The sequence below is a fragment of the Mirounga leonina genome, unplaced genomic scaffold (assembly GCF_011800145.1).
Source record: "Mirounga leonina isolate KUSES-001 unplaced genomic scaffold, KU_Mleo_1.0 Mir_165, whole genome shotgun sequence".
Classification (NCBI taxonomy): Eukaryota; Metazoa; Chordata; class Mammalia; order Carnivora; family Phocidae; genus Mirounga; species Mirounga leonina.
This window is the reverse complement of record NW_023270415.1, coordinates 77,703,604-77,728,512: the sequence shown is the minus strand read 5'-3', so window position 1 is coordinate 77,728,512 and position 24,909 is coordinate 77,703,604. Positions and strand designations below refer to the sequence as shown.

The 24,909-nt window shown below is 48.4% G+C and overlaps 1 protein-coding gene across 1 annotated transcript in view; it reads left to right on the top strand.

Annotated features, from left to right (window-relative positions):
* The window catches only part of FAM135B (family with sequence similarity 135 member B), a 173,125-nt gene extending 148,393 nt beyond the window's left edge, over window positions 1-24,732 (top strand). The window contains exons 11-19 of the mRNA XM_035011112.1: window positions 3,733-3,887; window positions 8,913-10,908; window positions 12,894-13,060; window positions 17,406-17,497; window positions 19,246-19,343; window positions 20,600-20,751; window positions 22,722-22,832; window positions 24,213-24,326; window positions 24,527-24,732. Coding sequence (XP_034867003.1) covers window positions 3,733-3,887; window positions 8,913-10,908; window positions 12,894-13,060; window positions 17,406-17,497; window positions 19,246-19,343; window positions 20,600-20,751; window positions 22,722-22,832; window positions 24,213-24,326; window positions 24,527-24,732 — 3,091 coding nt within the window. The remainder of the gene's footprint in view (window positions 1-3,732; window positions 3,888-8,912; window positions 10,909-12,893; window positions 13,061-17,405; window positions 17,498-19,245; window positions 19,344-20,599; window positions 20,752-22,721; window positions 22,833-24,212; window positions 24,327-24,526) is intronic.
* The last annotated feature ends 177 nt before the right edge of the window (window positions 24,733-24,909 follow it).

Here is a 24,909-nt window from a genome sequence, read left to right as displayed (position 1 = left end):
ACCCATCTAGTTCAAGACCCATCTAGTTCAAGACCCATCTAGTTCAAAACCCATCAAGTTCAAGACCCATCTAGTTCAAGACCCATCAAGTTCAAGACCTATCAAGTTCAAGACCCATCAAGTTTAAGACCCATCTAGTTCAAGCTCATACTAGATTGTGTTTCTCGAACAGTGGGGCACATTGAGTACACTGTGAATCCACATCGTGGGTTTGAGACAGCACTTTTACATGAAATAGATAGGATAGGACAAGATGGAGTAGGGAGTACCAGTAAGACGTGTTTCTGAAACTTTTGCTTCAATGTGTGTTTCTGGGAGCGTGTGGTTGTACTGGGTCGCCGTGTAAAATGGAGACTGTTTCTTGCCATGGACTGCAGTATTTTTGTCCACATGCAGTATTTAAAAATGCAATGTTGCAGTGTCTGAAAATGGTTTAGAACTGGCCAGTAGCAAGCGTGTGTTTTATTGTCCTTTGCCTCTGCTTTACCCCTAGCTAGCCTGTGCTTTTCACACAGTAAGGAGGGGCTCAGTTGAGACCTTCTTGAATGAATGAATGCAGAAGTGTTGGTGTGCAGGAAGACCCATCCTGGGGATTTAACCTCTGGAACAATGACAATTGACTGATCACTCTGCCTTTTAGGTTTCTCTGTAGAAATAAGTGTAATGCTAAATTTTAAAAGTCGTTCGTTTTACAAGACGCTACGTCTATAGTGTTGAACACAAAAGGCACTTTCCCCACCTTCCTGGTGCTTTGCCTGTTGAGATGCCTCGGGTAAGAAGCCCAGCTAAGTGCTCTCCCTGCATTGGCTCATTGAATGCCCACACTAACACTATGAGCTCGGAACTGTTTGTATCTGCACTTCACCGAAGAAGAAACTGGGAAAACCTGGGCTCAGAGAGGTTAAGTAACTTATTTTAGACGACACAGCAAGCATGTGATGCACACACAGATCTGCTAGGGTCCAGATCCCACACTCCTAGCGTCCTTGTAGTATATAGCTGTGGCTCCATGATACGGTGGTGAACCATTATCCTAAGGAGCTGCATCTGGATTTCTCAGCCTCCAAAATAGAAGTATCTTTGTGTTGTTGGCTATACTCTGGGTCAGGGAGATAAGTAGGGGATGAACTGGGCCCTGGATGCTGCAGATAGCAGGTCTCTAGAATTTGTCTTTCTGCCTTGAAACTTTATGCCCATTGAATAGCATCTTCCCATTTCCCTACCCAGCCCCTCGCAACCACTCCCCTTTATTTTTTTGACTCTGAATTTGACTATTTTCAATTCCTCCTGCAAGTGGAACCACAGAGTATTTGTCCTTGTGAGGTTGACTTCTTTTGCTTAGCATAATGTCGTCAAGGTTTGTCCACGTTGTCACATAGGACAAGGTTTCCTTCTTTATTTAAGGCTGAGTAATATCCCATTGCCCTGCGTTTTCTTGATCCTTTTTCTGTTCACGGACTCTTAGCTTGTCTCCGTGACCGGACTATTGTGAATGGTGCTGCTATGCACGTGGGGGTGCATGGATCTCTTATAGACCCTGATTTCCATGCTTTGGGATAAATACCCAGAAGTAGGATTGCCAGATCATATGGTGCTTCTATTTTTAATTTCCCGAAGAACTTCCATACTGTTTTCTACAGCAACTGTGATGTTTCATGTCCTCATCAACAGTGTCCGAGGGCTGCAACATGGCCACATCCTCACCAACGCTTGCTTTTTTCTTGGGTTTAAGAATAGCCATCCTAGGTGTGAGGTGACAGAATTTTGTATGTGCTCTAGAATTTTTAGTCATTTGTTTAAACACATGCTCAGCACTGTTTTAGGTGCTTGGTCACATCCACAAAGTCACAAAGTCAAGAAGCCACCTTCTGGCAGGAGGTAACCCGGACCCGACTCTCCAGCACCTCTCCTGCTGTGTGGTAGTTACTTGATTAATCACCTGATGTATTCATGACTGTGAGCTCTCTAGGTCCAGAATCAAGTTTCCATCCTGGAGGTATATACCTTTGCCTGGGGACCCAGTCCTCCACACGTGGGTGTCCAGTTAGTGTACTTTTTTAATAAACTAAAAACTGGACCAAAATTTCCAGGTTCAGGTGATAGCTAAGAAGTACAGGATTGATTGCAACAAAATTCCCTTTTAATATTCAGAGAAAGCTTCACAGTATTAAGAAGTTGCTACAGCCTTCATGGCTTTGAAGAAGAGAATAAATACATTGCTTATCCTTTTTTTTTTTTCTTTTAAGAGACAGGGAGGGTGGGGAGCAAGGGGGAGATGCCAAGGGAGAGAGAATCCCAAGCAGACTCCCTACTGAGCACAGAGCCCGATCTGGGGCTCACCCTCACGACCCTGAGGTCACGATCTGAGCCAAAGCCAAGTCAGACACTTAACCGACTGAGCCACCCAGACGCCCCACATTGTTTATCCTTTTTGATCATAGGTTAAAATCCAGTTGAATAATAAGAAAGAAATAAAATATTCATATTTCATATGTATATTCAAAATACATGTATAAGGCATCCTATATGCATATGCGTTCAGTATATTTGTTCCCGAGAGCGCAGAATGAGAGAATTTTCCCTGGGCTTGTGTGGAGTTCTGCCACTATGAGTGGTTCTGTGGGAGCAGGTGACCTGTCTACATAGCTGAAGAGTGACGTGGGGGCTTCCAGAGGTCAGGCTGCTCCAGGCTGACAGACAGACAGATAGAAGCTAACTGTGTGTGTGTAATTCTTCTCCCAGACGTACCAGCCTCTTCTCCCTGGGTTTAAGAATGATTGAGGTAAGGGGCGCCTGGGTGGCTCAGTCAGTTAAGTGTCTGCCTTTGGCTCAGGTCATGATCTCAGGGTCCTGGGATCGAGCCCTGCATCAGGCTCTCTGCTCAGCAGCGAGTCTGCTACTCCCTCTCTAGAGCTCCGTGATCTCTCTCGCTGTCTCTCTCTCTGTCAAATAAATAAATAAAATCTTAAAAAAAAAAGTGATTGAGATGGAATGGTGAATGATGGAATGTTAATATTTTTCCTTTGTGGGAAGAAATAGACTCTCTCCCTTCTACAGGGACTTGAGAAAGGGAATAAATATTTCCTATCATCCCATCTTTTGAATGAGGAGTACTGATGATCTCAAACTCCAAAATCCAATTCCTGCTGGTGGAAGGGTGTTTGGTCCATGGAGGAAGAATTTGGGGCATTTTTTATCTTACATGGAGGAACCAAAACTCGTGGCTCCTGAGCTAGGGCACTTAACCGCTAATCCAGGATGCTGGTGGCCACAGAGTAAGCAATAAAACAAGAAAGGAAAAAAAAAAGCAATCTTAGATGGTTCTTAATACAATGCCACAACCTAGAATTCAGACCCTAAGTGTTATAGGTTAGAAAAGCAAGAGTAAAGGATAAGGAGCTTGAAGTTTTTCCTCCAAAGTACTAATTTAAGATTCCTAGCCATTTAGAAGCTCAGCTCCTGCTCCACTGGAAGGGTATTTATTGCATCCCACTAAAATGGAATGTGATACGTGCCCCGGTCGCACGATCCATGACCTCTAACCTCAGTGCCCAGACCAGTGGGGCTGGGTAGGTGGCTGGGAGAAAGGAAGAGAGGATGGACACACAGATGATGTATTGTCAGAGCCTGCTGAATGTTTCCTGAATGTTTTCTTGGGATGAGGGGATGAGGCAATGATTCTTACCACATTTAAAACTTGTTCCGATGCTCAACCAGTATGTGTGTCCCCAGGATACAGACCCACAGCCAGTTGTCTCTGGACATCCGAAACTCGGAGTACCTCACCACCATGCCCCCGCTGCCCGCGGAGTGCCTGGACATCGATGGCGACTGGAACAACTTGCCAGTTATCTTTGAGGACAGATACGTGGACTGCCCTGCAACAGGTTGGTCTTTGTTCTGGAAAGACTCAAGACTAAGGCTTATCGGTGGGTCCTGGTCAGTCGCCCTACTTACGTTCCAACAGCAGTGGAACCAAATCAAGGAAGTGATTTGGCAGTTCATGGAGGAGATGCAAAATCTCCGGCTAAGCGAGTTACTTAAAATGACCTTGTGTCAGTGCAACTGACAAATCAATGCAACAGAAGGGCAACTATGGTAGAGATCCCCTTCCTGACTCCCTCTGGGGTAAAATTCTACCAAGTGCCTTGGTGTTTTCACCTATGAAATGGGAACCAGATTCTCCCCTCACCATGAGCAGAGAATGGACATCCTTTCGTATATCAAATATAAAGTCATTTCTCATTGAACTTTGGTAGCATTCAGTTCAGACTCCTGTGGAGTGCTTGCTTCATGCCACGAACCAGGCAAGGTATTCAAGAAAATAGGCTGTAATCCCATCTGTGTGTATCTGTGCATATCTGTGCGTTTGTATCAACATCGTGGTCTGTCTTGCTGGGCTGCACAGTGTGTTAGGGAACTGATAGGTCAGTGGGAGAGAGCCTGGTGCCCACGGGGCATTCTGTGGATGTTAGTCCTCTGTCCCCTCCCACAGCCCTGCTCATGGAAACCCAAAAGCTATCATAGCTGAAGTAGACCCATGATCCCTTAAAGATCCAGAAAGTTGCTGGCTGGAAGTCTTACGTGTTTTATCTTTTGAATCCTATTAAAAACAAAACAAAACAAAAAACTTCATAAGCTCTATTTCACAGAGAGAAAACTGAGGCACGATGAATATAAGTACATATTAAAGATCTGCCCTGCCATCTCTTTGTGAGGCATTTCAAACCATGATGCTGGGATGCCCATCATTTAAATCATGCGTCGCTTAAATTTCAGAGTTTCTGCAGGCAGAGATTTGTAGGATCTTTAAAAAAGAAAAAAAAGAAAAAGTCAAGGAGACATCCAAGGACAGTATAACTTTGTGATGGAGGGATGTTACTGGATTCTCAGTTGTGCCCTGACATCTAGCGTCAACACTGTGTATGACAGCAAGAAGGGGACGCTCGCTAGAGAAGGCCGCCTACCCAACTGGCCAAAAAAACACTTAGTACTTTGCACCAAGGCTGAGTGTGCATGGTGTGTTTGTATGTGTGTGTGCTCGTCTTCATTATAGTTATATACGATAGCTACAGAACACCTGAACAGGTAGGGAAGAAATTTACAATAAGCACTGGTGATCAGCTCCTCGGATTTACTACTTGGCTTCCTTGCAGAAAGTCTTCAGTCTGTTTTCCTTTACATAGGAATAGACACCCTGATGGATGCAAATTTCAGTCCTGCAACTCACGCGTACAATTGCATTGCATGTCTTTATTTTTTATAAATCTTCCTATCCTCTGAGCCCATCCATTCTGCTGCACATGATGGGAAGTCCACCTCGGGCTTTCGCAGGCTTCCCTGCTGGCCCTTCTCTGCTGCCCTCAAGTCAGTGCTCTAGATTTAGATGTGGCTGGAGGCCATCTTTCTGGGGCCGTCTGCCCCTGCAGGAGCCTCGAAGCCGTGTATGGTCCGTCTTTGCCTGTCTTTCAGAGGCAGCATCTCTTTGAAGCTTCTGGAAGGTGCTTGGGACAGGGAACTTGACTGAGTCTGTGACCCCAGCACTAAGGATCCCGTGTTCCCAGAAGGACCCCAAGGCAATTGCTCTCAGAGGATTGGCTGTCTCCCCAAGACTTCTCTCTACAGACCTCTCACCTGTTCGTTCCCTTTTCCCAAGACTACTTCCCACTCAGAACTTCTCTTGACCTTCTTTGTTCCTCCACAGTGTGCTCTGATGATTCTTTAATCCCAGAGCAAAAGCATTAGCAAATAAAGAACTATTTCCCTTTTCCCCCAGGAACTGGTGACCTTAATGTAATTTCCAAGGAGGTCATCAGATTTGCATTCCGTTGTTTCAGTGTGGTGAAGAAAGGGAAATAAAAGAGTCCCATTTCCATATTAAAATAGTAATATTTATTCATGGTCTGCTGCAGTACCATGGGCTAGATACCTACTGTGTGCCAGACCCTTGCAAATTCTGTCTGTATTGTCTGTGATCCCTCCTCCCCGGGACCCCTCACTCTTCTGCCCCAAGGCAATTGAACCTTTTACCTAAGGGCCTTAACAGTTGACCAGACTGCCTCAAATGGAATCTTTGCTCCAACCATTAGTGACTGTGAAATTGGGCAAAAGCAATTGTAATTTATATTCTGTAGGCCTACTGTGAGCAGTGGATAGGTCCATCCACAGAACACTTAAGGCACAAAGGAAGTTATGAATGCATGTCAGCTGATACTGGTCGTTAGTTTAGGACTAAATCCATTCTCTTTGAATTAGATCCTCCGCTACTCTCATTTTTCCACAGTTGTGGTAGTGAAGCTAGTGTTGTTATTTTGACAATCAGAGGCATCTTTCATCTCTGTTCCAAGAATTTGCCGATCTCCTGATGCCTGTAATATAAAGACCAGACTCCTCATTCATACAGGGCATTCAGGTAGGTCCATCCATATCGTGGCCTCCTTCTACCTTCTAACCCCATGCCGCCTCACGCCCCCGTTCACCCTAGCTCCATCCACATGAGATCTAACTGGTAACTGGCCAGAATGTGCACCCCAGGCTTCTGGGTCTTGGCCCTTGCTGTTCTCTCTGCTTCATATGACTCATTAACTCCATCTCTGAAGAACCCAATTCATATTCTCCAGGATACAGCCCACATGCTTTAGGTAGGAGAGCCTACTCTACTGTACCTTGTATGCTTCCCAATATTTTGAAAATCCCTTAGAGACAGAGACTAATTCATCATTAAAACTGATCCCCACTTCCCCTTTCCCTAACCTGTGGCCTAGTGTAGGGCTTTGTGCATAAGACTCTGCCAATGCATTATTCATGGATTAAATAACATGGATATTGCGGTTTTTTCAAACCAATATAAGCAGTTCGTGAGACTAATAGTCTTTGTTCTGCTGCATTTCTGTTCTATTCTCATTCATTTTATGAACACAGTTCACCATGTGGCAGCCGTGGTGTTAGCCGTGGGCACACTGATATTCATACAACACAACCCTTCTCTCCAGTGGGGACAGGAAATGCACAAGTGAGTTGTATTGGTGACGGTGTTAGAGTATGTTTTTGTAGAGGGGATGCTGGGAATTTGTTCAGAGAACATCTAACCTGCTGTTGGCTGTGGGAAACCTCCCCCAGAGGCAGGGATATTTGCTCAGTCTCTCAAGATCCCAAGAACATATCCACATAAGGAAGAGACCCATTCTTCCCCGATCTTTGTTCTCATCTTTGACCCAGCCATAAATTTCACCCCAAGGTGTGAGCTGGTGATATGGTTTGTAAGTATCTTAGTGATTCACTTCGTAACTTCCAATAGTGGTTATATTCCTTTAACTTCTGTGAAAACCATTTGAAGAATTTAAAAGTTTTAAATAAAATAAAAGTCCAGTCCCTCTTTTTTTGTCTGGTGTATGTGGAAATTGAATAAACTATCAGATGGCTTTTTCAAGAGAGCTGTGGTACTGACAGACATGGGAGACACTTGTTTTCTTCCATTTAGGCTTTATTAGAAGGGAGAGAAAGAGAAAGAGATGGGGGGAGCAGCAGGAAAAGGAGGAGGAGGGGCAGGAGAAAGAGAGAAGACAAAAGAAAAGAGAACAGAGAGACAGGATGAGAGAGGTAATAGTTTACCGTAAAGAAAAATACGAGAAAGAAGGTCATGCTTTGACCCCGCCATCCTACCAGGAAGATCAGAGGAATCCGGGAACCTCTGTGGTCTGAATGCCATGCAGGATAATTGCCCTGGTGACAGAGCTCAAGCTTGGAGGGTTTCTCTCGCAAAGGCAGGAATCCATCCTCCCCACATGTTGACCGTTCATATCATGACTCTCCTGTGAGCTAGGTCTATGAGGCCTGCTGGTTGCTATGAATCTGCCCTTCCTAGAGTTGAGGAAAGTGAGCTCGAAAGGGAAAAAAAAAACTTATTTAAGTTCTGTCATTGTCCAAGGCCTCATGGCTGGTGGCTGCTGGTGTCAGGACCGGAAAACAGGCCTTCCTGGCTGCAAAGCTCTTTCTCCACTGTAAATACTGTACATGATGTAGAGAAATGCTCTAATATTTATAAGTAGTAATTAAATTAAAACTGGTTTGGTAAGTAAAAGACCAATCATGAATTACAATATTTGACAGCTTTGCATTCACGCACGGTGATTCTGACACAAATTACCTGGTATTAGGTCAAACAGGTTGAGGGCACAGCCTCTGATAAGACTTCCCTCATGTCAGACACGAGCTTGGGGGTTCCTAGGCCACCTGTCCTCCTGACCAACTGGATACCAATTCAGGGGGTTCCACCCCCCTCCCCGGTTCCATGATTTGCTGGAACAATTCACAGAACTCAGGAAAATGCTATGCCTATGATGACCACTTTAATATAAAGGATATAAATAAAGACCAGCCAAAAGAAGACACCTGTAAAGCAAGGTCTGGAAGGGTCTCAAACATGAAGGTCCCATGACCCCAGGCCTGGTCATCCTGGCAAATCAATGTGTATTGCCCACCGGGGAAGCTTACTCAAGCCCCAGAGTCCACAGATTTTAGAGGGGTTTCATTATCTAGGCATGGCTGGTAGAATCATTGGTCACATGATTGAACCACTCTCCCCAGAGGTCATACTGGTACTACCTGGCTCAAAGCCCCAGCCGAATAGTTGGTCTTTCTGGCATGGCCAGCCCCCATCCTGAGTCATCTCCTTAGCATAAACTATTAAAGGACTCATATGAGTCACCTGGTTAGTATAAGCTCTTAAGGCCCACCACCAATAACAAAGACCGTTCCATCACTTGGGAAATTGCACAAATTCAGAGGTTGTCCCCTAGGATCCAGGAGCAGAGTTCAGCCAGATTATTTATTATACAGTCGGGCTTTTGCATAGTTTGTGGACATAGGTTCTTAAACTACAATACATTTTTCTTTCTTTCTTCTTTTTGTAGGGTACAATTTGAGTGCTTACCCTAATTTTGATGTTCCAACGACAAGTCCTGCAATAATGAATCTAAAAGACAGAGAAGAGGACCCTATTGTAAATAGAAAATCACCTTTTAGGGAAGACCTTGTCTTGCCCACCATGAAACCACCCCAAGTGGACTCTGATGAGGAAGTTATTAGGTGTTCAGAGCCAGATGACAACATAACCACCCCAAAATGTGTGGACATGTGCTCTGAATCTCAGGTGTATCTGACAATTGGTGAGTCCCAGAACAAAGCAGGTTTGCCTGAAGAGGAATGTTGGACTGGCCAGTGGTCTGATGTTGGAACACATCCACGGGCAGATGAGGAGCTGCCCAGAAGGAGCCCAGGTCCGGAGGATGGCCAGGCCCCAGCACTCACCTACATTGATGTGAAATCTAGCAATAAGAGGCCTTGCAGTACTGAGCCCACAGTGGTCATTAGAGCTCAGCAGGAGAGTGGGCACTCTGCTTATAACTATGAATCACACAGAGCTGTGCCAGGCCAAGAGGTAGTGGGTGGAGGTCGTCAAAATGCCATCCTTTCAGAGAAAATAATGCTCCATGAGTCAAGTACTCTAGGAAAGGTTGCAGACCAGGAGGGCAAGATGGCGCTGCTAAGTCTGAAGCTCATCCCCTCTGAGCCCTGCGATCCACTAAACTCGACTTTGAGGGATCCTTTGAATGTTAGGGCTTCCCCAAAGGACCCTCACTCAGAGGAGCAGGAGGAAGTGTCGGTGCTCTCTGGGGTCATCAAGAGATCTTCTTCCATCATCTCTGATTCAGGCATTGAGAGCGAGCCAAGCTCTGTTGCCTGGTCCGAGGCACGAAGCCGGGCCCTGGAGTTACCCAGTGACCGGGAAGTCTTGCACCATCTGGTTCGAAGACATGCCCTGCATAGGAACTCCTTAGAGGGTGGACACACAGAGAGCAATACTAGTTTGCCAAGTGGGATCCAGGCGTCTCTCACCTCCATAAGCTCTTTGCCTTTTGAGGAGGAAGAACGGGAGCTGGCACTCACCAAGTTGACCAAGTCTGTGTCTGCACCCCAAATCAGTAGCCCAGAGGGATCTGCTGAAGACGCGGACACCGTGCAGCAAGGTGGAGGTCTTGCTGAAAGTCCAGCCGTACCCATGGAGAGTGTAGACTCCCTGGGATCCAGAATCCAGGATGCTGGGGCAGACCATTCCCTTGTTCAGGTGGTTCCAGGTGCCGACAGCCAGCAGGGCCCTGGTTACATAGACATCCCCAAAGGCACAGAGAGTCAGTTTGATCCTCAAGGGCCTTGTTACCTTGATGGCAGGACTGAGAACCCTCTGGGTGTTGAAACCAAAGGTCTTAATGTAAAAATACCACATATCCTAGCACTTGAAATCCCTAGGCACGGATCCTGTCCTAGAGTACTAACGGAGACCCCAGAGGGCATGCCTGAAGACTTGAATGTGGGGAAAGGCGCTCTTTCCGACAGCAGCATCTCAGATGATGAGACGATTGCCCACCATAAGGTGCCTGAATGGAGCTGTAGGGCAGCTGCTGATGCCAGCGGCCTGGATTCCACAGGCGAGCAGAGCAGCTCACCGCACATCATTGATGATGCAGCAGTTAGCGAAGGAGCTGACGCTCCTCTGGAGGCTGGACGTGAAGCAGGCACCGTGTGCTCTCCTGTGACTCACTCCATTCACTCCCAGGTTTTAGGAAACCAAGAGCCAAAGGCAGGCACTTCCGTCATGGCGTCCCACCTGAGCCCGGCGGAGACCTTCACTCTAGACAGCCTGAAGGCCGTGGAGGTCGTCAACCTGTCCGTGTCTTGCACAGCCACGTGTCTCCCTTTCTCCTCTGTGCCCAAGGAGACCCCTGCCCGGGCTGGGTTCTCTGCCAAGCAGACCCCATTGCCCATCACTCATCAGCCCTTGGGTTCCTTTGCAGTGGTCTCTACGCATTCGAGCAAGTTGGAGGAAGAAGTCAGTGAAAGGATGTACAGGTAAGCCGACTGCTGGCTTACCCGCCCCCAGCATGGTTTTAGATTCCCCGCATATTGCTCAGGTTCATGCATACTCTTTCAGTATTGAAATAGGAGTTACTTCCTAATTTAGATAAAGTAATATATTTATGTCCTACAAGTCGGAGATGCAGAATAGTAGAGGTAAAATCTATCAGCAAGCCTATCTCTCAATTACATCCACTGCGTAAGTTCTTCTGCACTTTTTTTGTGTACATCTCTATTCTCTTCTTCTTATGCAAAAATAGGATGATTCTGTATAAACTGTAAGGTGTTTTTTTTTTTTTGAAGATTTTATTTATTTATTTGAGAGAGACTTGAGAGAGAAAGCACATGAGAGGGGGTAGGGTCGGGAGGGTCAGAGGGAGAAGCAGACTCCCTGCTGAGCAGGGAGCCCGATGCAGGACTCAATCCAGGGACTCCAGGATCATGACCTGAGCCGAAGGCAGTCGCTTAACCAACTGAGCCACCCAGGCACCCTGTAAGGTTTTTTTCAATCTAACATATTGGGAAAGGTTCTATATGTACCATGATTTATGAACAAACTCCTTTAGAGAGGGATATTTGGGATTTTTTTTTTTTTTTTAGTTTTTATTATGATAACTCTGCTGTGAATGTCACTATATCTCTGTCTTTGCACATTTTGAGAGGGCTGTTCTTTAAGGGCCTTTGAGGAAATCTGCCTCAGATTTGGCTCCTCAGCCCTTTTGTGTGGTTCTTACTCATGTCATTCCTTGTGTAATGCCAGAATCCATCCCTTCATCCTTGCGTTAGGTTTGTATTCATATTGCTCCCTCATCTATAAACTATATATTTGATTAAGTATATTATAGAATCCTTTTATTACTCTTCTGCAAAATGCTGAAGAGTTACATATTAATGATTACCATGAAAGAGATTGCACAGGCAGGTAAACATTGGATCCCTCGCTTTATGAAGAACATGAAGTACCTAATATGCCTATGGCATCAATTTAATAAATAGACAGCAAGCACTGACCAATGCCTGCTTGTAAGGTTACCGTCCTTACAGCCTAAGAGGGAGACAGAAAGATGAGAAGAGTGAACAAGGGTAGCTGGGTAAACAGGAGGGTTCCTGTGTATGCGCAGCTGAACCAGAAGAAGGACCCGATCTGGCTGGGGGCAGCAAGTGTGCCTAGAGACGGGGGCCAAGGGATACCTTTTAGAGGTGACTGCCCAGCAAATACGAGAGACACAGTGGTGATGGTGATGATGGGGATGGTAATGGTGGTGATGATGATGGTGGTGATGACGGTGATGAGGCTGGTGCTGAGGCTGGTAATAGATCATGTTTCTTACTGTTTCATCAGTTTTAAGTACTGTTCTAAGCATTTTGTATAGACGGTGTCACTTAACATGCAGAATAACTTTATGAATTAGGTAATGGTGTATTCCCCTTTTACAGTTGAGGATACACAATGCAGAGATTTTAAGTGGTTGGCCCACAGCTAGTAAGTGTCAAAGCTGAGATTCTGACCTTAGCAGTCAGACTCCTGAGTTCGTGCTCTTAATCACCACCTTGTCTGATAATTGGGCAAAGATTGTGATAACCCAGTGGGAAACCCATTTCAGACAGACCTGAACGCACCAAGGCACGGAAGTAAGCAAACTGCCTTGATTCAGGCAGGGAATTCTGAGAAATGTGTTCTCTCTGGAGGCTGGGAGATGCTGCTGGGAAGCAGGTGGCCTCCAAGCCATGGTAGCCTGTGCACATAGAAATCTGCAGAACCCAAATCACACAAAACTTTTCCTGGAATGCTCTCCTGCCTCCTGGCTCAGAAAAATCATCCCTCACCAGCATCTCCTGAGGCCTCATATTCTGCCTTTGCTGCTCGCAGATACTTCCTTGTAGATGTTCATCACTCCCACGTCCCAGCCAGCTCAACTCATCTCCTGCTCAACACGGCATACACAGTGTGGCTTCTGATTAATTAGTGTATTCTCCAGTTTTTATCAGGCCAAAGAAAAATTTAAAAAAGAACTGAAGATTGATGGATTTCTGTACAGTGACTTATCTGTACTAGCTTCTGATATACCGTATTTCCCACCAGAGGAAGAGGAAGAAAATTTGGAAGATGGGATTCACCTGGTAGTCTGTGTCCATGGCCTAGATGGTGAGTCCCCAGAAAAGTTTCCTCCTCAAAATTCTGTACTGTAGACAATTTATAACATTTATGAAAGAATTTAAGTCAGGTACTTGTTCAACAGTGTTATTAGCAACCATGGGACGGCAGCATCCTGGGTCTAGGGAAATGGCCTGGCCTTATTCCCAAGGAAGAGATCTATCTCTCTGACACAAAAATCTGTTGAGCAAATGAAATTCATAAATGAATGCAATGATGCAGTAAAGGAATAAATGGAATAAATAAATAATGGAATGAATAATGAAACTAATGAACAAAAATAAAAGAAGGAATGGAGCGAGTGGATGGATGGATGGGTGGATGGATTATTGGAATGAAAATGTCAAGGGATGCATGAGTCAAAAGCACAAGGGAAGAAACGGAGTGGAATGAATGTGGATTCATGTGGGACGGGCTCAAGCTAGTGGCCCAAGCTGTTTTGTTGCCTATTTTTATTCTTTTCTCACTTATGGGGCAGTTTTTGCATGTCAGATATTGTACCAAGTTCTGGGATTGCAGAGACCAACATGGTTCCTGACCTTAAAAAGTTCTTAAATTAGTGAGATCAGTAAATATGGACTGAGAGCTGAACGCTATGAAAGATACCAGTACTATAGAGGTCCAGGGGAAGAGAGAAGAGAGTGGGAAGGGCTCCTTCTCCCCACCCTGCCTCCCAAATGACTGAGGCCCCAGTGTCAGCTTTCTTTGGGTTTCTCAATCAGTCCTAAGACTCTGTAAGATAATAGAACTTACCAGCTCTACCGGAAGATCTTGAGGTCCCAGCTCAGCCTGGACCAAATGCAAGCACTTGGTCCTGCTTGCCCTTGTGAATTCTAGCCTCTCCCCAACTGGCTGAAAAGGAAGTGATCCGATCAGCTGGAAGTACAGGGCATCTGAGTTCTCCTCAAGCTCAAGTTTACATCATAACTGATCTGAAAACTGGAATGTGGAACATGATTTCTGGAAGCATCTCGACATCCACTTCATATGGATTCCAGTACATAACTAATGTCAGAGAAGGGAAAGGACTTCTCTAGGGCTTCACAGGTGATGAGTGGCAAAACCTGTGCTCAGTGTCTTCTGGTGATCATGTAGTAGGGAGTGGTGGTGTGTTATGCTTCCAGGGCACACTGTTCTTTATACCCTGAATTCCCAATCCAGGGGCTAATGCATTTAGCTGTCTGGCTGTATGCCGTGGATACCGGGACACTGGGTCAATAGGTCTATTTGGTGAAGTGTCAGATAATCCAGTGGTAAATGATACATTCTAGATGAGGAGGAAGGGGAGGAGAAGCAGCATTGGTCTATCACTCAGGGGCCAGGCACCCTTCTAGATGCTTAACATCCATTAAGGTCATTGATCCTCACAATAGCTCTGCAGAGTAGGTGGTGGTATTGTCCCATTGTAACTGGGGACACTGTGTAAGAGGCCAGCTAAGTAACTTGTGTAAGTTCACACAGCTAACGTGGTTGAGCCAAGGTGAAAACCCAGCTGTCAGAGCTCCAGAGCCCATGGTTTCATTCTGCCTTATGCCAATAAATTCATCTCTTCGCCATCCAAACCATCGTCCTCATTGCTGTTTGAGTCATCTTCTAAAAATCTTACCAGATCTGGTTGTGCTGGTCCATTAGTAAAAATCTTTCTTTGTAGCTCTCAGAAAATAAAATAAACTTCTGTCTTAGAAAACTCCTGTGTTCTGAGCCTCCCCACTATCATCTCCTACCCTTTCCCTCCTGGGATTCAACCTCACGCCTTTCCCAGAGATGCATGCCATCCCACACCACTGTGTCTAGTCACCCCAGGCTCGCTGTCTGGTGAGCTGTCCCTACTCAGCGTCAATGTCCCTGCTTCTCAAGTCCCAGCTGTTTACATACCTTTCCCCAATTTTGTTCCACCAGGTACCTTGTCCTGGTATTTCAAAATTTGTATTGAAATTGGCATACTTTTTGAATATATTTAAAAAAAAAAAAAAAAAACTTCAAATCGCCACCACAAGTGAAATACTAAAATCTGTTGGCACACATGAAGAGTAATATTAAATATAATTACAATGATATGAAAATAATCTTACTGAAGTTTGACTCCACTGTCAGAAGACTGGGCTTTTGAGACTCACTTTTCTCTCTTAAAAAATAAAAAGCTACTAAAGACATACTTGTGGGTTTTTGTTTTTTTTTTTTTTAAGATTTATTTATTTATTTTAGAGAGAGAGAGAGAACAGGGGGAGGGGCAGAGGGAAAGAATCTCAAGCAGACTCCGTGCTGAGCATGGGGCCTGATGTGGAGCTCCATCTCACCACCCTGGGATCACGACCTGAACTAAAATCACGCGTCGGATGCTCAACCGACTGAGCCACCCAGGCGTCCCTGAAAACATCCTTGTTTTTTAACTGGGACTTGCAATTGGAAGTCCCGCAAGAAAGACAAAGAATGACTCTCCTCAGCATGATGCCCTTTTAACACAGGTGTTGTGGATGACTTAGCTTCATATCCTGCATGACCAGTGTGCCCTCTTAACTTATCTGATATTAAATTAAAACGAGAAATACTCTCAGTGTGTCCGTTAAGATGAGAAATCTTGTCAGGCCACAGACTTTTATTTTTGTCCACCATGCATGTTGGAGAGGGAGGTTATGAAGACAGGGCAGCTTTGGCAGTGTTTGGGCTAGGTCCGAACCCAGAACCGGCAGTTACAGCGTTATCGGCTAGGCAAACAGCCACCTCAAACAGAGCTGATACCACACCTAGGTTTCTCTTGGCGACTTCTCTGGTTCAGTGTACCAATGTCCAGATGCTGCAGAGTTGTACAGGACCCATTTGTTCAAGTTTCAGTGGCAAGGATATATTTATATCAACAGAGAACTGAAGAAGTTGATAAGAGTTATGAATATTCACACAACTCTTCAGGATGTGCCAAAGGCCCAAGATTTGTGTCCTTGCAAATATTCTCAGTGTAACCCCTTATCAAATCCTATTTTCTGAGAAAGTTTCAAGTTTCACTCAGTAGCTGAAGGGGAGGGAGGGGACCACTATCATTCCTTATTTAGACTCCTCAGGCTAAGTATAAACACTTGCTGCTTTTCTTTTAGGGCCAGTAGGTCACTTTAAATAAGAACCACTACAGGACCAAAGAGCCTAATTTTATCATCAGAAATGAACAGAAAGAATAAAATTTAACTTACAACACAAAATAGAAACCTTTCCTAAAAGAACATGAGCAATTTCGTGGCTATGATCCCCCAGGTTTGGGCCTGTGCTCTGCGGATCACCATCACAGGGGGCGTGTGGGGTATCGGGTCATCCTTACTGGTTAGGGATACCCTCACATCCTGTAGTTCTCCCCACTTCTATGTGGCACCCCCACCATCCTTTGAGTCAGTTGGTAGTTTCATGAAGAAGGATATAAGCTGTTTGTAAACTCTATCACTCACAGTTCTACAAACTACTTTGAAATTCTGGTTGTATGGGAAGGTAGGTCCCCTGTCTGTCCGCTGACTAGCTTCTAGCTTCCTACTCTACAGGGATCCCTTTGAGGAATAGACCAAAAATTCAGTACGATGCAATCCACCCCCAGAGCCTGCATGAAATCTACATTTAAAAATCCTTGACTCTGAAGCTCATTGGGTTATAGCAGATCCATCCTCCGGATGATCTTACTGCAGGTGCTACAAGGATGCTCTGCCATTAGCGGTGGCCTCAGATTCCTTAGCTGTCACAGCTCTGTCCTGCGGTCACGGTGGGTCAGGTGGCATCCATGGAGTTGGCACAGTCATGACTCCTGCTCCCAAGGGCGATCCTTACTCTATCGCACATAACCGTGCCCTGCCTGGCCCATCCGGGGTCTTGCCGGCTGCCTGTGGATGGCACAGCTGGTCTTTGTATGAAGCGGGAACTTGAAGAGGGGCCATGTAGATTGTGGGGCATGTAGACATAGGGGACATATAGATGTTGGGACATGTAGACATGTGGGATGTGTAGACATCAGCCACCCCGTGCACCCCGTGCAGCGTGTCCTCACTGAACAGGATTGGCTGTAGAAGAGGAGGGGGCAGTGTGTTTTCAGCTGTGCTGTGCGTGGAATGTTCACGAGCCACATGTTTGTAGATCAGGGAGAAAGTCCACTGAGGTAGGACTGCTTGAAAGGCCCTGACCTTGTGTCGGGGGGCGGGGGGAGCCTAGGACCGCTAGGATGGGCTCGTTTCCACTGCTTTTATTATCTGCTTAACGAGAAAATGGAAAATTGGGGGATGGGAGAAGAGGGGGACCTAAATCCCTTGTGTGTCCATTTTGATATGAGTAACTATGGGTCTGGGGTGGGGTTATCTGTCGTTTTTAGGGAACAGTGCGGACCTCCGCCTGGTAAAGACTTTCATAGAACTGGGACTTCCTGGAGGAAAGCTGGACTTCCTAATGTCTGAAAAGAATCAGGTATGACAACAAAAACATCAGGACTGAGAGAATCTCTGAGCCGTGTCTAGAAGAACCTTCTAAAGTCACCCTGATAATCTGTGGACACTCCCACAGAAGGGGACCCTGCCAAAGAACACTGGATGGTCCAGAAAGATAAAACTCATTATTTCCTTTTGGGAAGGTGAAGAAAGAGCAAAAAGTGGGGACATGTGGGTCAGGTGGCCAGGGCACTTGGGGGGGGGTGGTGACAGCTTGGATCATAAATGGTTTGGGGGTCCATGGGCCTCTACTGGGCAAAGGGGGCTGTCACAGGCCTAACCCAGCCCTTGTGATGCAGCCCTTGTGGCAGAGGGATTTGACTGGGGTACCTAGGGACTACTGGACTGGGTCTAGACAGAAGTAATGAGCTGGTGAGTGTGGGGTGGTCACTCAGGAAGGATTGTGTCCCATGACACGTTGTCATTACAGCTTAAAAGTTGTAAATCTCATAAGCATGTGCATTTCCAGTACATCCCTTAAAAGCACCCTGGCTGGTGAGTTCCTGGTACCATTTTTTAAACCTACTGTGTCTTCCAGCACATTTCTCATCAAGGTCAACTCAGGCCTTATAATTATTACCATAGATTCAATAATTCATGTTAAATTCACAGTATGTAGCTGAGGAGACGGGGTCTGAGATGCTGGAGCGTAATGAACACAACAGCATCTGTCTTCACTGTGTCGTAAATGGTGGAAGCCTGACACTGGTGTGAGGAGTAGGCTGCCTTATCCCCCTGCAGGACTCGAGGGGAGACAGGCTCGCACTGGAAAGCGCAGCCCCAGGCACGGGTCCTGTGAGCAGGAGAGCGCGCCTGCTGGCCTGTAGGCATGAGTCTCTCTTACTCCGTGGACACTGAGAAGTGACCGGAGTGCTCCATCTCTGTGGTGTCTCTAGGACCGTTGAGTGGCAGGTGACAGTGAGCCACAGACCCCCTCTTCACGCCTTCTTCCCCACCCTGGTGAATGCTCATGAGTGCCCTTGTCCACCTTTGTAGCTTGGCACTCAGCACAGTTCCAGGTAGCCCACGACCCTGAAGGACAACTCCACTTATGAGAAAGCGTCTTTTATGTTGGCCCCAAATCTCTCTCCCTGCGGTTCCCGTCGGTTTCCAAAAGTTCATCCTTGAAGGGATATCTACCAATCTAGTATGACTTCCTCATGTCTGCCCTTCCAGACTTTCAAGGTCACATCTGATGTTCCTCCTCTTCCTTTTCTGCACGCATCCTCTGACCATCCCTGCTGAGTCACGGATGGCTTTGGAACCTGCTCTGGACGTGGCCTGGTCGCGCAGTCCCGAGGCTGTCCTGGGAAGACAGCAGGGTTTCGGGGCCGGGCGGGCTTGGGTGTGAGTCCCGGGGGCACGGGCTCACCCTTAGAGCCCGGTGCCTCCCAGTACCGTGGGGCCGGCAGGCCGCAGGCAGGTGCGGCCCCTGGCGCGTGATGACGTGTCCGTTGGTGCATGGCCCTGCTGCTCTTGTCCACCAGCTTCTCCCATCGGTTTCCAGCCAGCCTTCTGACAGGATTCTCCAGCGTCCTGAGTCTCTTCCTGAGAGCCCCAGTCTGTGGGCCCCCTATCCTTGGTGCTGAACCCCCACCTGTTACCCCAACGTCGGGCTTAGGCACACTCCCAGAATGCGCCACCATGGAAGAGGGCGGGCTTGTGCACAGAGCCTGGCCTTGCTGTGACCCCACCCAACCTACACCCGTTCCCTCTCTCTTTTTCCAGATGGACACATTTGCGGATTTTGATACCATGACGGATCGGTTGTTGGATGAGATCATTCAGCACATCCAGTTGTACAACCTCTCCATATCCCGAATTAGGTAAAAGGAAACCACAGGTAGTTAATGCTGGGGGAAGAGGAGAGGCATTTCTGGGTGTTGGCTGTAGACAAGTTCAGCATGCTGCCTTCTGTCTACAACCTTCAGAAGCTAACTTGTGACTTACTGGAGTAGGTGACTTTCAGAGCAGGAGTGAGTGGGGGAAAAGGAGCATTTCATAGCTCAGTAGAAAGGGAACTGGACTTCAACACAGACCCCTAGGTTTGAATTGCTCTTCTAACACTCACACATCTGAGGACTGACTCTACCATGCAGCCTCTCTCAGGCTTTCTAAACCTCTGAGCCTCCATTTCCCCGCCTGCTAGGTGGGATAAGCATGAGCATCTGGTGGGGAACAGCAGAATGCATCACCTGCCCCATAAGCAGACTTCAGTCCACACTCATTCGGTCCTTCCACTCCGAAATGAGCTTGGCCGGAATGTTTCCTGATTTAGGCGAGAGCCAATGGCTTGTGTTTTTTGTGTGCTTGCAGTATGTGGACAGAGCGGTGAGGCCACATGCCTCAGTCCTTTGAGGCCCCAGAGATAAAATATCCGTTCTTTATTTCACAAATGAGAAGGGAGAGGCCTATGGAGATGGAATGAAAAGCTAGGTAAAGCCATTTCATAGACAAATGTTCATTTCCTTTCTCGGCCTGTTTTGTGCTCACCATGAGCAGAGCCATGGACCCTCATGTGATAGGGTTTCCGTAAACAGGTATTCAGTTTGAAAATAATGCTGCGTTGGGTCCTCAGATGTGTGAGTCACAGTGTGACTGGAGCAGAGCATGCAGGAGGGGCATCCAGTGGCGCGGGCCGGCAGCGGGCGACTCCTTACATTTGCAGTGATGGTGGGCAATGAATAAAATCACAGAGGGAGTCAGACGTCAGGTCGTGAGCGGCCTCATCAGCCAGGCCAAGGAAGTGGGGTTTCATCCTGGGGATGGCCAGGGCCCCCCGGCGGCTGGAGGCGAGACACAGACCACAGGCGGGGCTGCTCTCAGAACACAGAGCCCGGCCACACGCCCGCGCTTCTCTTCGGACCACACCGGGCCGCAGAGGCCTCGTGCCCTAGGTCTCTGTCTCAAGCTCACTGTGGCCAGAGGCTGGAAACCCAGGGAGGGTGGGCTGGCAGCCCCCATTTGCTTTGCCAGATCCCCCGAGTCGGGGTGGGGAATGGCGGGACCCCTCGGTGCTTCCCAGCACACCAGCTGGCCTCCCACGGCCACGCTCACGTGCGGTTCTCTTCTGTCCTAACAGCTTCATCGGCCATTCCCTTGGCAACATCATCATCCGGTCGGTCCTCACGCGGCCCCGGTTTCGGTATTACCTCAACAAACTCCACACGTTCCTGTCGCTGTCTGGGCCTCACCTGGGGACCCTGTACAACAACAGCACCCTGGTTAGTACAGGTAAGACTCCTCCGAGCCCGTCCCTCCTCACAGTCGATTCCGGGCAGAGGGAAGATGAAAGCCCAGCAGAGGTTCTTCTTGATGGAATCTTGTGGTTTGGAGGCTCTTCAAGCATGGGACTCTGAGCAAAGAGAAAGAGGGCCTCTCCCGTGTGAGTCCAGTGATCAGACTAGATGCCACCGAGACCTCGTCCGTGAACGGAAGGGTCATGCCCTGGGGTCCTGACTGGACAAGATCGAGCAGGCACAGGAGTGGGGAGGAGGGAGCAGGGGCATCTCGGTCTGCTCAGGCTGCTGTAAGGAATCGCCATGGACTGCGTGACTTACAGACAACAGAAGTGTATTCCTCGCAGCCTGGAGGAGGTCCTGCTTCACGGGCGGCACCTTCGCTCAGCCTGTAGCGATGGGCCTTGAACCATGTCCCTGCCATGGCGAGCCTGAGGCTGAGTTCTGACCCAGACACTTGGGGGACGACTCTGGCCAAGACATTTTCATCCCTACGCAACTTAGAATATTCTTATTTAAAAATAAGGGTATTTTTAAAATGGAGTTAGCGTGTGTATGTATGTCTGCTTGTGTATATGTATGGATGCGTTTATGATCTTTAGGTATATGTATGTGTGTAGATATGCATATCTATAAATGTGTATATTATTTCTGTGTGTGTGTGTGTATCAGAATTGTCGAAGATTAAGCAGGAGAAGGAAGGAAGAAGTTGACTAACATGTATGGGAGGTCAGCCAGGGCCGGATTCTGTACTTCTTGCTGGAATGGAATGACACGGCTCGCAGCTTTGAGGTCCTCAAAATTTCCTCTGTCAGGTTAGGAACACCATGGAGAATAAAGAAGCAAGGCTCAATGAATCTTGGACAATGAGCAGAATTTCTAAGATAGTGAATGGCGGGACAAGTGTTTTGTGCGGAAGAAAACCGTATGTATAATAACATAGAAGCAGGCGACAGGTGGCTTTTTGTGACAGGAATACAGGCTGAGCTAGAGGAACAGAAGATGACCATGAAGCGCTCAGCCAAAGCCTGATGATGAAGGGCCTCCCGTGACGTGCTGGTCTCTGTAGGGGCCACCAGCATGGCAGCCCAGGGAGGGCGTCAGGTCTTGTGGAATAACAACTAGTTTATTAAATCGTACTCCTGACAAAGACTTCAGTGGTCCCCGATTGCCCCCAGCCCGTTAGGTGGCATCTGGGCCACCCCAGTAAGCTCCCACTCCCTGCCTGTGTCCCAGCCCCTGCACCCTGAACTTGCCCGACACCCCGGGCAGACTGGGCTGCTTGCCTTCCTCACAGAGGCGGGTCAGAGCTCTTTGTCTGTCTTTAGGTTATTTTAAGGACATTATTTGAAACGTTGGTCATAACAAGTGGAAGACCATTCCTTTGCCATTCTCTCCGTCCCCACAAACCAGGGAAGCCATCCTTGGACAGAAACACATGATTGAAAACACATCTAACCTTTTTCATACTTTTAATCTTGCAACATGACAAAAAGAACTATATTGCATTCATTTCCTTGCATTTTTGTCGTGGTGACGCAATACTCCTCAGCTTTGGTGCTGGTGTAACCAGGGTCAGGGATGGGCTCTGAAGTGGAGGGTGCTTTCAGTTTTTCTCCATGCTACGCGGATCTGTAAGGAGCATCCATATATACGGCTTTGTGTTTGGGATTGCTTCCTTAGGCTGGATTTATGAGGCGAGGTCGAATGGGTCAAAGGGTGCAGAAGTATCATGACTCCTAATGCCAGTCACAATATCATTTTGCAGGGTGATCTTATATCCCTGCCACAAGTACATCGTAAAAATTTTCCTCTAACTTCCTAAGAATTTGCTGAAGTGCCTACTACTCTCTTATATTAAAATTAACTAAAAACCACAGTTTCATATTAATCTCTCCCCAATTATTTTTGCTCTCTTTAGGTTATATTTTTGATTTTTGTTCTGTTTCATTTTGGTCTTTCTAGGCTTGTGGCTCATGCAGAAATTAAAGAAATCCGGGTCCCTTCTGCAGCTGACCTTCAGGGATAACGCCGATCTGCGCAAATGTTTCCTCTACCAACTAAGCCAGAAAACAGGTGAGCGCCTTCCTCTGCAGCATGCTGCTGTGGTCACAAGTGTGAGCTGGAGGTGCAGCCCTGAGACCCAAAATCGCTCCACCACTGCGTCGATGCGCTCAGGGAAGGGTTTAGTCAGGAGGTGCAGCGTGCACAGACTCTTCAGCTCACAGGGAGGCTGCCAGCTACCCCCGAACTCAGCTGCTCCCGGGAAGGGCGTCCCAGGTGCGCCAAGGTGTGCGTAGAGACCATCTCTACACGCAGAAGCTATAGCTTCTCCTTCCCGCCAAGCTTTCAATGCCCTGATCTGCGTGCCCACACACTGCTCCTTCCCAGGTACAGATCCACCCATAAAAGGGGCAGGTGTGCACCGTTCATTTAGGTTGATAGTGCAGGGGGAGATGGGGGTCCTTCCCAGGCAGGGCTGAAGTCACGCCTTCACCCACACTGTGATGGCAAGTGCACAGGGCTGTTGGAGACCCTGCCTGTGTTGTGGGAACGAGCAGAGGGCAGCAGTGGTCTGTGTGTCCAGCCTCTGTCCCATGTCACCGTCTCCATCATCCTATGAACACCACCCCCGCTGACATCTCTGCACCTCTCTGAACGTGAGACCCCAGGCAAGTCCTTACCCAGTGTGTCTCTGTGCCAAGCTGAGCTTTCAGAAGTCCCCCCAGGGGGAAAGGAGGGAGGAGGATTGGGCAGAGGGGAAGCTGGAGGGCAGTGTGGTAACCGCAGAGAGCTCAGGAGCTGGGGCGACCCCGCAGAGTAGGGTGAGGGGCTGGTCTTCATAGCCCTGCTCTGCGTCCGCCAGTCACTGAGGCAGGCTGGCCCCCAGCAGGTGGTCTTGGGAGGCCAGAGGTCCCACCGCGGTGCAGGGGCACGGGGCTGAGGGCCGTGCAGGCAGAGGGCCTGGGGGGCACGCTGCAGTGTCTGTCTGCAGGCCCGTGCTGGGCTCTGGGGACGCAGGTCCGCGCCATGCTGTTTAGCCCCCCTGTCTACAGCTGCAGGCAGGGAGGCACGTTCGGAGGCCGTTTTCCTCCATCAGGGACAGGATGAGCACTGCACTTAGGAGCTGTCCCCATTGTTGAGAAGGAGGAGCAGAGTCCTCGCTTTATTCCTCATGGACTCCTTAGCGCTTGCCTCCCAGGAGGGCCCCTTTGTCACCTGCGTGCTGCTCCCCTCCCCCCGTCGAGAGGAGCTTGCCCCCGCGTCTCTTTAGCTTCTGTGGCCGAGGAGAACAGGGCTGCCCCTCCTCTCTGAGATACAGAAGCGACACTGCAAAACCCACAATGCCACAGCCAGCTGGTCTTCCCCCTTCCCCTCTCTGTGCTCCGTGTGCAGAGCTGGGGGTGTCCTAGCACCACCCGGCCCGGGAACAAGCGCCCTCCTGGCTCGTTGCAGGTCTGCAGTATTTCAAAAATGTCGTGCTCGTGGCTTCTCCCCAAGACCGCTATGTGCCATTTCATTCAGCCAGGATCGAAATGTGTAAAACTGCCCTCAAAGACAGACACACAGGTGAGCCACGTTTACTTATTATTATTATTATTTTTATTTATTTTTTTTACCGACTTTCTGGTGTAAAAAGCACAAGTAGATTCGAGAAGTTGCCAGTGCCTGCGAGGGCGCAGGGGAGGGCCCGCGGGCACGCCCGCAGCTTTCCTCCAGATCCCGCCGGCCCCCTTCTGCGGGGGCTTCACCTGCGCCCCCCCCCCCAGGGCCCGTGTACGCCGAGATGATCCACAACCTCCTGCGCCCCCTGGTGGACGCCAAGGACTGCACCTTAGTCCGGCACAGCGTGTTCCACGCGCTGCCCAGCACCGCCAACGCCCTGATCGGCCGAGCCGCGCACATCGCCGTGCTGGACTCCGAGCTCTTCCTCGAGAAGTTCTTCCTGGTGGCGGGGCTCAACTACTTCAAGTAGCGGCGGGGCGGGGGGCCGCGGAGGCCCAGCGAGCCCTGCGCGCTCCGGCGCGCACCTCCTCGGCAGCCCTCCGCCGCTCCGGACGGAGCCCCGGGAGGCAGGGGCCGGGCCGGGAGGGGGCGGGGCGGGGCGGGGCGGGGCGGGGGCGGGGCCGGGCCGGGAGGGGGCGGGGCGGGG